Here is a 16,072-nt window from a genome sequence, read left to right as displayed (position 1 = left end):
ATCTCATCTTCATCAGTTAAGCCAAACATGCAAACAAAAGGTTGATGATACCACTTCATGGGTCTTTCTACATTTGCATGCATTCTAATCGTGACAAATCCATACCTCTTCTTTGGGATGTGGTTTTCATGGTTGGCAATAGGCCATGGACTCGGTTGTTGGATTATGAAGGCTTCTTTTTTCAATGTCGTCATTGCTTCTATACTCATCACTTGGCCACGAATTGTTCTATCATGTCATAAAGGCGTTGCTATTTGGTGGAAGGATGCTAATGACTCACCTAACTCTCCTAGCTTCTGATTCTTCCTCTAATAACTCTTCACATGCTAATGACGATGACTCCTCCCAAGATGATGTAATGCCTTCTGCTATTGGTGTGGCCTCCTCAGGCCTCATGTATCCTACTTTGTCTTTCACTGCTGGTGCGGCCCCCTCTAGCCCTGAGGACCCTTCTCTGTATGTTGCTCCTATTTTACTCCAGCCTTTGGTGGTGACGTGTCACCTGGTCAGCATTTTGGACCTTGTGTTGACAATCTCACTAAGGGGATTTCCCTTCTTGCGTTCCCTTGTGAAGGTGTTCCAAATGATAGTATTGTCTGGACTGTTGTTCATCAATGGCGAAAATATCATTCTTCCTTCTCTTCCCAAACTCTTCCCCGAGTTGTGAATGAAATTTCTACCCACCTTTGATGTGGGTTACTAGCTGTTCTGCTATTGTGTTGTAAGTGGTTTGTTATGACAATTGCTTTCAGTGGTTTGTTATTAACCAGTTGTAAGTGGCATGTTTGACCTATCTTTGCACAGGGTCAGCACCCTTGTTTTGCTACTTTTATAATCAAAAACATGAATTTTGAACTCACACTGGTACTATTTCATAAGTCCATGGACATTAAATATTATTTCTCTTTTATTCTTCAATCGTGTGAGACCATTGTACTCAAAAACTATGCGATGGGACAAGTTTCTTTTACAACAAGAAAGCAAGATAAAGAACATCTTCACCTCTCTAAATAAAATAAACATGGGTTATAAAGCATATAGTAACTCAGAAGATAGAAATCATATCACAAACAATTCAAAAACAGGGTTTTCCCTTGTGCAGATTGCTTATCTCTTTCTGCTATTCTTGGTATTATTTGTTTTGGCTGTTTATTAAAACGTGTACAAGATCAGCAAAAGCAACAATGTTTAGATAGATGAAGAAATTTGCAAATTGTGCAATAATACAACCAAACTTGGGCTTGTGCACCTGTATGCCTCCCCGTTTCAATGCAATTCACAATCCCAATACTCTCTAATTTTACACGAGATCAATGAAAGGTATGAAGGACATCAGTCAAAATTGAATACTTGAAAATAGTTCCACAACCTTTAAATTTTCAATCCGTGGCACTTGTTTCTTGGCATTCCCCTCCATCTGAAAATGAACAAGGCCAACAACTGTGATATGTTCTACCTATGAAAAGTGTGCATTGTGCAATCACAACACCAACATCAACTTTCTTCTTCTTTCATTGTGCTTGCTATGCTGGTATCTTCACAAAAATCTTCATAAGTACTATGTATTAAACCTTTCCCTTTCCAACCAAGACTACTCAGAATACATTCTTCCTCATTTTCCATTTCTTTTTCAGCCTCCTCACTCAATTCATGATCGTATCCCAAAAGGTGCAGTAACCCATGTACCTGGAGATCAAAATGCCTTGATAAATAATTTTACCACAAGGAAGTGGCCAAATGTATATGCACCCAATTGGATACTTTGACATATGAAATGAAATAGACTCACCATAAGGATCCGTATCTCATCAATGACAGTCTGTCCTCTTTCCTCGGCTTGTCGAGCAGCTGTCTCCACAGAAATAACAATGTCCCCAAGCATAAGCTGCCATGCCATGACTCCCATCAGCATTTTGTTGTTTTAATAAAAAGACTAAGTAGCATACACTAACAATTTTGAGGGTTAAAACCTTACAGTTGGATCTTGCAATCCAGGAATATGTTGGGACATTGAAAGAACATCTGTTACTTCATCTTTATCACGCCATTCTTTATTTAGTTTCCGAATAAAATTATCATTACATAGCAATATCGATAGCTCTGCCACGTCAAAAGCACTGAGATTGTCTAATGATGTGTCTCTTGTAGTGGAAGTTGAGACTTTCAACCGGTCCAATGCCACCTTCATTGCATTAGGAACATCAAGCCGAAGAATTTCAGCTATATCCTGTAAGAAATGGAAAGAAAAACAAGAGTAACATATCGCTTCAAAAACATGTCCTAAAATAAACTTAGACTATGCAGATTTTAAGTAAAAACAAAGGACTGAGCCTTTTACTGCTATGTTAGGCTTTAGTTATGCCAGCAACATCACCATTCACTAATGAAAACAAAGATGAACGAAATAAATCTGGATTGTTCCTAAAACAAACAACCTCTACTAACCTTACTGGCATATAAAAAATATATAACTGGAATAAGATATCTAAAATCTATTTAAACATAGCCTGTGGACAGTTGAAGTTATGTTAACTTAAATTTAATTTTAAAATTTTAACATTACATCAGAGAATTTGAACCATAAAATTAAAACAGATAAAAACAAGCACAACATTAAAGATGCAACAAAACTTCATGTGGCTCACATTAATCCACACAAAAGGATTCACGTATATCAGTTTTTGGGTGGTTAACAATAGCCAAAGAAAATCAATAGACTTTCGTAGCATGCATCTGCAAATAGGAAGTTACGTTTTCAAAGATCTGACAATGAAAGTGTTGCCAAAAAAATCATCACCAACATATCTTACCCCATCCCACCACTTCCAATTCTTCATCCAGCCTGATGGAAAGCTGACACTAACGGAACCTTCACTGATAACATACCAATCGATTTGTTTGCCTAAGGTTCAGGATCCCAGACTAATAACACTGCAGAGGCTATGGAAATCATAGAGAAAATGTGAATGGCAGGTTTCAGTGGTCCTGATCAATTGGTAGTTTTTAATTGTTTGGTGAAAACGCTAGAACCTGGTACTCTTTTTCCAGATGATTAATGGCAACATGTTTTATTATTTGTGATAAAAGAAACTACAGAAACAGTACCAGATTTCTTCAGTTTGTTCACAGAATGGCTGGAATCTTGGTCAATGGTAAAATTTCTACTCAAAATAGGGCTGAATATTAATTAAAACTTATGTCATCCTGACGTATAATTATATACCCAAATTCTGGAAAAACAAATTGCTGTCCCCAAAACACGTCCCCTATCCCATAGACTACCTGGAACCCTCGATGTTTTCAATTCTAAAATAAATTGAAGATTTTGATAGCAACCCTATGATTAAGAACAGCAAAAGAACATCATGCTAACACAACCAAAGATACAAGGATCGTACCAAATAAAATCCTACAAAATTTTCATATCCTTTTTGATATGGATCTTCAACTCTAGATCTTGATTAAAGAACTTTGCAAAATTTTATACTAAAAAGGAAAGACTGCGGTTCATATGTTTTTATTAATTTCACCTAGAGTTTATGAATCAAAACATATTAAAGCTCTAACTGGAAATGCCAATCTTCCTAATTTGGGGAGGATTTACTTAATAACAGAAGGAAAGAAAAAAAAAAAGTGATTTAAAATATTTCTTATTTCATTTCCGATAGATGTTTAAATTTAAAAATACAAAGCGGTTTGAAACAAATCTTTCTGAGTCTTGTTCGCAATTTATTCGTAAACCTTGTTTTACAGAAAAATAAAATAACATAAAATAAAAAATCCATACCAAAACCTCTTGGTCATCCTCCGGTATCTCCTCTTCGATCCCAATCTGCGCCTCCAGCTCCAGCTCCTTCTCTACTTTTTCCGGCAAAGGTTTCGTCCCGGTCGGCATTTGCCACCTCCTCCTTCGGGCTCTTGCTGGTAAAGATGCTCCTCTCTGTTGCCCTATTTCTGATAAGTCCTCCCTGTTGCCCCCCCATAGCTGGTTTAACGGCCTGGAGAGCACCGTCCCAGCAAGTAATTTCTGATACGGTCGAAGAGATGTGAACCTGCAACCTCCTCGTTGTAGATGGAGAGGGCAGGAGGTGAATATTGGGGTGAGGTTTAGGATTTGTATTTTGTTTAAAATAAAACAGCGCACTGCCATTTATTTATTCTCTGGTTCAGTAGACTAAATTTGCGACTTCCTCTGAGCCAAGATGCTAGAAATGACTGCATTAACTTGGTTGCGGAGGGCAAGTGAGATCCTCGGAAACATTTGGCCATTGCCATGCGATAAGTTGTGCAAAGAAGTATTTTGTTTTTTATTTTATGGTGAATTTAGAAAGAGAAAAAGGTTAACCATTTAAATCTAGCTTAGTTTTGTGTAGCTTAACTCTATTTTCTGCTTAAATTTAAGCAGTTAAGTGTTCCCATGCAACTTTAAAATTGTGAAAAAAGGGATAGTTTAGAATCTTTCCCTATTTTGGTGGAACAGCTATTGTTTAGGAATTAAAAATAAGCCATGGAAGAAAAGGGGGGTCGAAATAAGCACTATTAACAAAAGTGTCATGTGGCTCGACAATTTGTTCTCCCTATTTTTTTTAAGATTTTATTTCTATTTTGTTTTTCAAATTTTAAGTGCACAAATTAGTATTAATACTATTAATACGAAGTTAAAATGTTTTGTTTAAAAATAAGAAGCAAAGATAAATATTCATGGGGTCAGCTGCTCCACAAATAATTCCTAAAAATATTGAGCAGAGGCTACTAGCCAAAATAAGCTAAGCAGCCACATGGGAACATGCCCTGAGTATATTAAAATCTATCATTCAAATCAAATGAAATATGGGACTAATAGATGCAATTTCATCAATCATTCTCATGACAAAAAGAATATGTCTAAAAGTTAGAAAAAATATTTTTTTGTACCTTTCCAAATAAGTTCTTGTATGCATCTTCTTCTCAACAAGTTATTTGAATTATTATATTCAAGACTAATTCATATGAAAAGAGAAGATACAAAATAAAGAATGTATTTGATAGTCAAGTGGACAATACTTCTCAAATCATTCACTTGTCGAGTAGACCAAGAGTGGGATACGAGATTGTCAAGAGCACACAACACCAAGCAATTAAATCGTATGATAAATTATAATATTCTCTTTTGGTTCATAATGGATTGACATCATACCCGAGTGTAGGGTTCTTGATCTTTTTGTTGAAGTCCTCATCAAGGAGTAACCATCTCAACACATGATCTCCATAAACAAGAGATCTCTTAGCCTCATCGAAATCTCTTTAGTCTCCATGAGCATTCACCAATCAATCCATGCCAACTTCAAATGCAACCTTGCAAAATCATGAAGTTCTAGGTAAATGATTAATACTCAAAATGAAGGAGAACAAACAAGACTATTGTCAAAGTTCCAATAATTGAATCGAGGACATAAACATGATATAATGATCTAACATCTCCTCTTGGAAGATTATATTCTCTAAATGACGTATCATAAACTGACAGCTCGCCAAAGACTCAAAAGCTCTCCATGAAAAACCAAGATGTCACTATCTCCAAATCACATGAAAATAACCATTCATCATTAAATGATGAATCTAAATCACTACCAAAGCTCTCACTAAATCGTGTAACCAAGCTCTCCAAACATCATGATAACCATCTCTTGTCAATGAAATTGAAAATGTCAATGAACTCTTAATGCAGATAAAACAAAATCAAATAGTTCATTTGTTACACCAAAAAACACTACAAAAGACCATCCATCTTCTTATCAAATACTATACATGGCTCACTACACATTGCAACAACAACAACATAGGACCAAAATATTGAGGAACACATTATGTATCTAAATAAACTCCCACTAAAAGTGATGTCAAGTTATATAGGGTATCTCCACCAACATTATTTCTAAATTACATTAAAAGTGAATAGAGCTTCTCATGCACCATAAGCTACTGCTAAGATTCAAAATGAACAACTATATCAGGTACTCCCGTAAAAAAAAAAAATCTCACTACAATCAGCACACCAATGTAATAATGGTGACTAAGAATAAAGCCTACGAAATAGAATCCTCGTCAAGAAAGTTTACAACATCTGCACATATATGCAACATCTCTGAAATACATAATCAATGCCCTAATCTCAAATAACTAAAAAAGATTCAACCCCACATTAGTATCATGTAGAACATAGATAATCAAGGGTGTAGCATGAATTTCCAAGACTCAAAACACCAAGATCAGGGCTAGATCCGATTTTCCAAACAAACCCACATAGTAGTAACTACATGAATTATTAATAACCCTCCTAGTAGCCATGCAAACTTATAGTTGTCTTCATCCAAAACACTATGAATACAATCTTATCACTGATCCACATACCACTAATCTTGGTTAGCATGTAAAAAATTTTAAATTATCTTTGTAAAATTGAATCCACTTAAACATCAAGACATTCACATTGGACATGTCATCTAAACAATGAATTTAGCGTAGATTTACAAACCAACAACTTAGAACAAAAGAAACTACAACCCAATAAGAAAAACAAGTTGTCCAAGAGCTTGAAACATGTGAAACATATTAGCTCCACTACTCACAAAAATATTAATGGCTTAGCTTCTACTGCTTTCATGTAACAGTGGGCTAAAACCATGAACCAAAACATAAGCACTCCAATCCATAGTCCAAATAGTCGATGTTTCTCCATGTGACTAGGATGTCAAAATTACACATCCAAAATGAACACCTTCTAGTTTCTTATAACCATAATGTAAAGGAGCAAAACCACCAAATAACAGGATACACACATATTATCAAACAAAAACTTTAGGTTAGAAAAATATAATTAACTATATAAAGATCCACAATCATGGGCTTTCAATACCCAACATAGAACACATTGACAATATCCATGGCTTCCAATATCATTGATCAGCAAAACAAAGTTAACTCACAACCATTTGTTGCAGCCTCATAAACCTTCAATAACTTTTAATTTCTTATAATAGATTCCCACGAGCTTCTCAAACTAAGGAAAAAAAAGAAAAAAAAGAGAGGAATACCTAGAACCAGACCTTCAACTCTAATGCCAAATGTTGATAAATTTACAAGTTTTAATACCAGAGGTTGTGAATCAATCTCTATCCAAATAAATAACCAAATGATGAGATATAGGGCTTGGACAACTAAAACATGAAAAGTTGAAACTTATAAGCAAATTTGAAAATTAAGTTGTGATGTTGAAATACCATGTTTGGTTCCTCCTTTACGATGCTAAAAATTAGCCTTCATATCATGCTTATTAACACTACCTTATATGAACTTATTAAAATAACAAATAAAGTGTAACATCACCATAGATAGTAGCAACGAGTCATGTATCAACAACATAAGAGCATGACGTAACATAGGATTTATGTTTTGAAAACCTTGCAAGAAAAAATCCACCAAGAAGAGAGGCCAAGTATGCATTATTAACAAATAAATGGGATAAATTTACTTTAATTCTCCTCTTTGCCTCCAACATGGTAGTGCATGTGTGCTCATGAACAATCTCCACTTGTCCTTGTTATAGCAAAGTATCTCTACATTCAATTGTTTCCTTGTACTTTCTACATCCAAAAAGTTGTTTACGTAGACTTGCGAAGAGCTCTAAATAAAAAACAAGACATCCAAAGAATACTCTTCATTCCAAACATCCTCAACCCTTGGATTACCTCCATGAAAGTTGAAAGGAGATTGGTTTTGGATCCAATGATTTCCCTCTAACTTGGGCACCCAAACATGGGAAATAAACATTACATTAAATGACAAAATACTAGGAGACACATGTTACCTCTTCCAAGCACTTGCTTGGAGAAGCTCAAAGATCATGTCAATAATTATCTCTTGTAGGTGTCTTAATGTGGAGAAAATAATATTAAATAATTCAATTCACAACAAGATACAACACCTTCAGACCCCGAGAGCTTATGAGAGCCACATGTGACATTAATGATTGTTGATAGTGAGAATGGTTCAAGAAAAAAATATAATCATGTCCTTGTATCCATTCCTTGGACAAAACAAGAATGGATTGAAGTAAAGAGGAAAAAATATCCTTCGAAATATAAGCATCAATTGGCATTGAGGTCATCAAACAAAGGGACCAATTATGAGGAAATATGTAATAATGCAGTACCTTCGTCTATGGGTTAATGCAAACTTGATTTTTTTTTTTTAAATTATCAATATGAGAGTGAACACCATGTCCATGACTTACCAATGAAAAATAGGATCATAATTATTTTTGTTCTATAAAGATTTGTTTTAAGGCTCCAGGAATCACAAAAAAACAACCTGACCAAAGACCAAGATCAAGGAGAACAGACAAACCACAAGAGCCAGGACAGCCTTGATGCAACCCACCACAAGAACAAGAAGCCATTAGACAATAACAATAAAATGTCACTACACTCCCAATAGTTAATTATTAATAGGACGAGACTTAATGTCATCCTACATAATCTTGATCACATGATATGGGTAATTCACCCACCAAAAGCTCTCATTTGTTGCCAAACTTGGACACCAAACTCGTGCCTTTGTTGGTATCCCATCTACCACTTGATTTCCATAACTCTTCACATAAGAAAAATGAAGATTATCAAAACGTTTTCTCAAAGCTTCAACAACTTCCAAGATCGCCCAAAGATGCTAGCTCTTCACCTATTTCCCCAACATACTCTCAATCACCAACCTAGAATCACCTCACACCAAAATTCTTTTCCACCCCTTGGACTTAGCCAACAACAACCCACTAAGCAAAGCCTAGGCCCCGACCATGTTTTTAGTTTTCATGGCACAGTCGCCAACAAATAGATCCATTGGTTGACCTTGCCAATCATGAAATACGCCCCCACTACCAGCTTGCTTAGGGTTGCCTTTAGCAGTCCCATCTATCATGCCTAGTTTTCACATAGTAGAAAAACATGACATGACACAAACTCAACTATAATTTTTTTCCTTGAAAACTTCAATTAGAACTCAACTATAATGAAATTCGAGTTTGAAACTAATATAAATTTCTTATAACTAGTTTTCACACCTAATGACACACTCTTCACACCACTTTTAACATGCCACCATGAGGGTTGGAAGTGAAAGATTTGTTCATTAGAGCATGAGTTACTGCCCTTTCATACCCTAATGAGGGTAGGATTCCTAAATATTAGTTAATAGTATAATTTTCTCTAGTAGATTAATACTTATTAAATAACTTTTTCCCAATGTTGTATATGTCTATGATGGATCCATCTCCAGGATGGAATCAACAAAATATTTGAGAAAAAGAATTATGGTTGTATTACTAACTTAAATACTTTGGTGGTTATAGCCAACCCATCTTACTGTAATTGAACATTAAATGACTTATCCTTGAACAATTCCATTAAATTAATAATGTTTAGCAAATAAAATGATAATAAAAAATTTCACTACTACTAACTACAATGATGATTATCCACTACAAATAAAAAAATGTGGCATTACTTGGGCATCTATTTTTTGTTAAGATAATTAAATAAACCTAAGTTGAGGTTTAACATATTATCTCTTTCAATTTCACCCTAACACAATTATTCAGTAGCTTAAATTTAACTTTAATGTTATTTTAGTCTAAATATTCACGTCTTAAGAAAAGCTAAAATCGGCTTATTCAAAATTAAATAAAGTAACCTACAATTTTTATTATTATCATTATTTTAACACCCAAGCAGAACCCCTAAATTTTAAATTAGCCCAAAGCCAAGATGTTATGTATTAATTATTCTATTATGTATAATGTATCTACAATGATTTATCTCTTTACTATTCTATACACTCCATATTGTTTTTAAATAAATTTCCTATAACAACAAATAAATTAGGAACCCAAGCTTTCCCACTAATTACTATAATATTCACCCTTTAATTAGAAACATTCTATGAAATGAACACTAAACAATTGAATAATATAACTATTAGCATTCGTTTGGGAATTTTATTATACTATTCTGTTTCACTTCAAATAGAAACATTTAAAACTTATCCACCATAATTGCTAGAAAGGAAAAATATCAAACACCCCTCTTTAAAAATAAAATCAATACTTAATATTGTAATCTAATAGATATCTTTTATTTATTTATTTATATAAAAAAAAAAAACACTTAAATCCCATGAGAGGAGCATTAAATCTCCACCATTGGATTCTTTTAATCTTCACCTGACATTTTAGGGCACCTCCAACCCCCAAATATCCTTTTGGAGGCAACATGGATGATTTTCTTATTATCTTGGCTTTTATTCTCCTCTCTTTTGTTTTGTGTTCTACAAGAAAGTGGAAGAAGAGAGGGTTTTAAGAAGGTTCATTCAGCTGCCATGGAGTGCTTTATCAGGTCTACATTATTGAATCTTTACAACCATTTCTTTTTTTCTTTTTTCGGGCCTTAGTCTTGTTTATTGTTGCTTGTTGTAGGTTAAAGAGATGTTATAGGGTGCAAATTTATATCAAGGGTTGTTTACTAGGACGACCAACTTCACTTAGCTCTTGTTGCTTGATATCTTTTTTTTTTCTTGATATAAACCCGAATGCACAAAAATGGGGTTACTTTCTTTTATATAAATATTGTTTATTTCTGTTTGCAAAATTGTTTCTAAAAAAAAAGTTTAGTTTAATCTACCCTTCCTCTAGGGGCACCCATCTCACATGTTGCATCACCTAACTACCATAAGAGCTCCTCCCCCTCAACCATCTAAACCACGACCAAGCATTAGCCCAAAGAGCTTCTTCCTCTATCATGCTTCTTGCTTTATCATTAAGACCTTCCACAATCTCAGCCAAAGAATTCTCAACCAAGACCCACACACTTTCCAAACTTTTCTCCTTATCTTGGAAGACTATTATGTTTTGTTCAAGCCAAATGTTCCAAACAATGAGCATCAGAGCAACCTTCCATATCAACTGCAAACCGAAATTTTTGATCTTCATCCACCAGTTGTCCAAAAGAAGGGGGGCAAGTTGAACACACAACATGACTAAGAGGGGAGGGTGAATCAATTTAGATCTCCAACTTAAATTTATTTCTAATCTATTAAACTTCAAACCACGGCTGACATATTACATTAATGAAATCATGAAAGCATAAAACACAATCAACTCATGAACACCAGATTTACATGAAAAACCCAAGAAGACAAAAACCACCGTGAGAATCACACTCAAATTATAGATATAAATAATTACAATAATTAGGCTACAAGCTAGGGAGCTCACTGCTCTAGACTTGCTAGCTAAGGTGCACAACCTCAGGGAAAGATAAAAAGGAATTGCACAATTGAAAGTCACTGCTTCATGACAAGATATAAAGAGTTGCCAAGAGAGACACATTGTCTTCCAAAATGAATAGCTAAACTAAAAATGAATAGGATCTCCTAATCATGAAATTGACCTTGAATCCCTATGCCAAGTGTCCAATATCATGACAAATACATTTGAACTCTATTACCGAACATTGTCAGGGCTCTTCTCAACTAACTGTCGCACACCTTTTCAATCAAATTTGTTTACATATCATTCACATCCACTTCACATCATTTCAAACACATATTGTATGTCTTTACATCTCAACGCACACATTTACTCATCCTTATATACAAAGATATTCATTAAAACTATCAACTAGGTCAGCCCAAAACAAAGTATACAAGATTACATAAACTAGGTCATCAAGACCAATAATTTCAAATGCATCCACTCTATGAGAAAGAGGCAACCCAAAAATAGCTCCACACATCCCTCTAAGTTGATTCCAATGACCGCATACCCTAACACATCTTCCAAAGCTAGTTTTAAATGAAACATGTAGATAAACAATAAAACTCAACAACCAATTGGTCCAAAAGGCATCTTCCAATGAAAATTACCTAATGCAAATCTCCACACACCATGGTGAGATCCAAAACAATATTCCAACTTAACCTCCAATGCATATCTGGACCAAAAAGCATAATCCAAACAAGATAATCCATCTAAGCAAACCAAGACCCAACACAACTGACCATTCCAAGCATATACCAACATAACTTACATGCGGAACAACAACGACACCATATATATGAACTAGAATACCACACAAATCAATAAGAATGTCCTCCAAATTGCAACACTTGAATTCACATACCCAAAAGCCATTAAGCAAATTTTGTACCAGTTTGATAAATACTCTCACTATCATAGAATAACAACAACTAATATCATCATCTGAGCAACTAGATGACTTGCAAACTTGACAGTACACCATTCATAGAACATTAACATTATATCCAAGTCTGCACACCATACTCTTCACAATCTAGATCAAAATGTTCTTACATTGGAGAATTGAACACTTTTTCCTACAAATAGAAACTTCTGCTACATTGATCTTCCAGAAACTTCTCATGTAAGCATAACATCTACACCAAACAATATGACAACATTTGAACACTCAGTACTAGACCACATATACCATTGAAAATTTGCTACAATTTTATATAACTTATTGCAGCACCAATGACAACACAACCTCAACTCAAACTCAATAGCAACACTAAGTAGCACATATTGATATCATGGATCTTTGGCCATCTTCTACAAAAAACTTCAATTGAGGCACCACTCAAACTCAACAACAACACCAAGCAACACATATTGACATCATACATCTTTGATCATCTTCCACAACAAACTTCAACTGAGACACCAATCAAACTCAACAACACCAATTTTTGACATCCTTAATGAAAAATATAAAATAGAGAAACTTTCATATACTTGTATGACAACATAATAATAACTCACATGTCACTAATTGTAACCAACAGTACAAGATATTTCACCTATCACCAACTATAACCAATAGTAGTTTGCACAACACAAGACAACTCACTTGTCACCAACTATCACCAACTGTAGTTTGCACAGTGCAAGACTATATTCAAACCAAACCATATCTAGACCAACAAGTTATACAAGACCATATTCGGACTAGATACATCTAGGCCCACAAGTTTGATATCAATGACAACATAACATCTTGGGGGATTTAAACCTTGTTGGCAAAGACAACAACACTACAAATTATCCATAACATCATGCCAATATCAACTTTTAGGTTTATCCACATTGTTATTTGTATCTTTTCAAAATTTCGTGCACATTTTTTCTATTTGAGTCCATTATAGTCATGGGTCATCAGATTTTTCCACTCTAAACTGGTTTTTTTTAATACATTTCTTGATGCATTATAACGTGTTCTCCAAGATATTCTCAATTGTCCATTGCACTAGTTTTAATAGGTTACCTTATCCATGGTCTATTTCCATGCTTACTAGCACCTATTTCTTATGGTTGAATAAAAATTTCTTCTTGACTATTTGGGTCAATCCTTCAACATTGGAGAAATGTCTAATGACATCTCAAACACATTTGTCAAATGTCAAACATCTAATGAAATTTAGCTCGCAATTTTAAAAGGCATGACTCACCTCATCACATCACACTTTCTCCTCATGACCATACCATATTTTAACTTGTTTGCATCTTACAAAGAAAAATGATATTCATATAAGATGGTATCCAAATTGGTAGGGTCTTCTACCTTAAGTGTCTTGTTTGTTTGTTTTTTGTTTGTTTTTCTTTTTTCTTTTCCTATAATTAACTTAACTCACTCCTATGAGTCTTAAACACCTTCTTCGACTTTCTTTTAGTTATTTAATCAATGAACAAAAAATTCTCCCATTTTGAAAGTTTTTCAAGATGTATTTATAAAAATTAGAAATGTCATCTCTATCAAGAAAAGACAAAACATACAAATGCCTTTATCTTTGAACACAAAAACTAATAATGATTTTCATGAACACTTAGTAATATTGATTTTGTTTAGTGTATTTATTGTTTGATCTCCTCATCTAGATTCATGAAATTCCCATACTAATAAGAATATTCCCTAAATCTATTATGTTTCTTTTTTCTACCTTTTTTTTTCTCTTTTCTTCTAAAAGTTAATTTTGTTGGGAAATATCAAGAATGAAAATAATAAACCATTAAAATATCAAAATTTGTAATTTTTTTTGAAATAAACAAGATATATTTAATTTGTACTAAATCTTTAGGATAAACTTTCATGTGACTATTTAGTTTATTTTGTAAGCAGTCACCATTCAACTTTTCAACTTTTTAAGTAACAATTCGTTGAGCTCGTGATTTCATGAATATTTAATTTTGTTACTTGTTTTTTGACAATCATCTAAAATAATAATTTTCGCTCATAATATATTTTTTTTGGGGAAACCACATTCATTTTTCTTAATATATATGAAAAGACTCCATATCTAAAATAGAGAAAGACCCCAATATATCTTTTTCTCATAATTGAAATTTTTCTTAAGAACATTACAGTTAGAAAATATTTTTGTATTAAACAAAGCCAAATGATTACAATGAAAAAAAAAGCACTCCCTGCAAAAAAAGAAAAAAATAAGAAAAGGTACAACAAGGCTAATCACATCATGAACCAAACAAGAGAGTATACAATTGAATCATCAAGCTCATTGGAACTATCAAATAATACATATTATTCTTGAATTTTGAAAAGTTTTTGTAATTGTATGTGGCTGCAAAAATTGGCGTTTAATCTCATGTAAATGCCTAATGTATCGAATGTATTATTTGTGTCCCTTCTTTAATTGAAAACATAAAAAAAAAATTGAAACATGATATCACAGTAAAAGTTTTAAATATCTACTTTATGACGAACAATATGATTATAAAACAATGCTTGACATCTATTTTTCCAAATCTGCAGCATAATGCATTGCGTCATAAAGTTTGCAATCACATCCTTATGAAGGCTATAACTAAAATTTGCTTCTTTCCAACATAAAGCATGATAAAAATCAACTGGGAATTGACTAGATACAACATTCTATTTTTTTTTAGTTCTTAAACAATCCTGGAAAATATATTTTACTTTTTCATTACAATGACAAAATGGGCATTTATTTGGTGCTAATTTCAAATATTTCGATTTATCCCCTACATGCAGCTAGTAATGAAATACTTTCCAAGACAAGATTCTTGCATTTGCCTCTGCCTTAGACATCTATATTTGGACACTTAAGCTCCTCCATTTCTTTTCTTTTAACATGCAATTCCATTTGTTATTAAGTCTAGGATTTAGTTTCATTGTTATTTAGATCCTCTTCAATGGGAAGTAAGCAAGCCATAGCCAATCCTTGAAGAAATTGGATTGCAAAGATGTGCAAAGTTTCATAAGAAATTCCATAGGAACTAATGATTTGATGAAAACCAAAAACTGTTTGACCTTGTTATTTAAACTAAAAGAAGTTTTGGTGTTCTGTTAGTTACACCAAACTACTTAAGCCCTTTATATTTCTTATAAAGATGGTGATATTGTTTAGGAAAAACAATAGCAAGAGGTTGCTCGTGATATAAAATAAGCTCATTCTACCAAACGAAAGAGTTAGCAAAATTAAAACCATGTTGCAACAAGTCCTTCCTCCAATTCAAGATGTTACAGACTTGTTTCCAAGCCTTCCAAATGGATTGCAATTGGAAAGATGCTTTAAGATGAAAAAAAGGTGCAAGTAAAATTTTATCCAACCAACTCACATTTGCCATTTGTTATTCATATTAGTTAGAGAAATTCGATTATACACCAAAATTTTCCTTTATTCATCTTCCGACACAATCCTTATTATCCACTTAAGCGATAAACAAATTCTTTAAATTTTAAGAGCTAAAAGATCCAAACATCCTCTATCTTTTAATTGTATGCAATACATCAAGAAAGAAAATCTGAAACCCATTTTCCCTTCCCAATTAATTCACAAAAAATGATGAGTAATTTTGTTAAGGGCATCATAACCTTGTTTGAAGGACATAGCAAAAAAAACAGTACCCACCAAGGCTAAAAATCTTCAATTTGGGACAGTAATATCTTTCCCTAGCGGGCAAATACAAAACATACTTAAAACATCC

The 16,072-nt window shown here is 33.6% G+C and overlaps 1 protein-coding gene across 2 annotated transcripts; it reads right to left on the bottom strand.

Moving 5' to 3' along the window:
- Positions 1–1,074: 1,074 nt before the first annotated feature.
- LOC131046641 (endoribonuclease YBEY, chloroplastic) lies at positions 1,075–4,344 on the bottom strand. Of its 2 annotated transcripts, none has more exons than XM_057980420.2 (4): positions 3,788–4,344; positions 1,976–2,227; positions 1,790–1,885; positions 1,075–1,686 (listed from the first exon to the last, which is right to left on the bottom strand). In XM_057980420.2, exons 1-4 carry the CDS (start codon positions 4,148–4,150, stop codon positions 1,495–1,497), a joined length of 903 nt encoding a protein of 300 aa, XP_057836403.2. In that variant the 5' UTR covers positions 4,151–4,344; the 3' UTR covers positions 1,075–1,494. The 2 variants fall into 2 exon arrangements, with proteins under 2 accessions (XP_057836403.2, XP_057836404.2); XM_057980421.2 differs by having other exon boundaries at positions 1,976–2,182; positions 3,788–4,315.
- Positions 4,345–16,072: the final 11,728 nt, after the last annotated feature.

The sequence above is a fragment of the Cryptomeria japonica genome, chromosome 11 (genome assembly GCF_030272615.1).
Source record: "Cryptomeria japonica chromosome 11, Sugi_1.0, whole genome shotgun sequence".
NCBI lineage: Eukaryota > Viridiplantae > Streptophyta > Pinopsida > Cupressales > Cupressaceae > Cryptomeria > Cryptomeria japonica.
The sequence above is the reverse complement of the archived record's forward strand: the minus strand, read 5'-3'. Positions and strand labels throughout refer to the sequence as shown.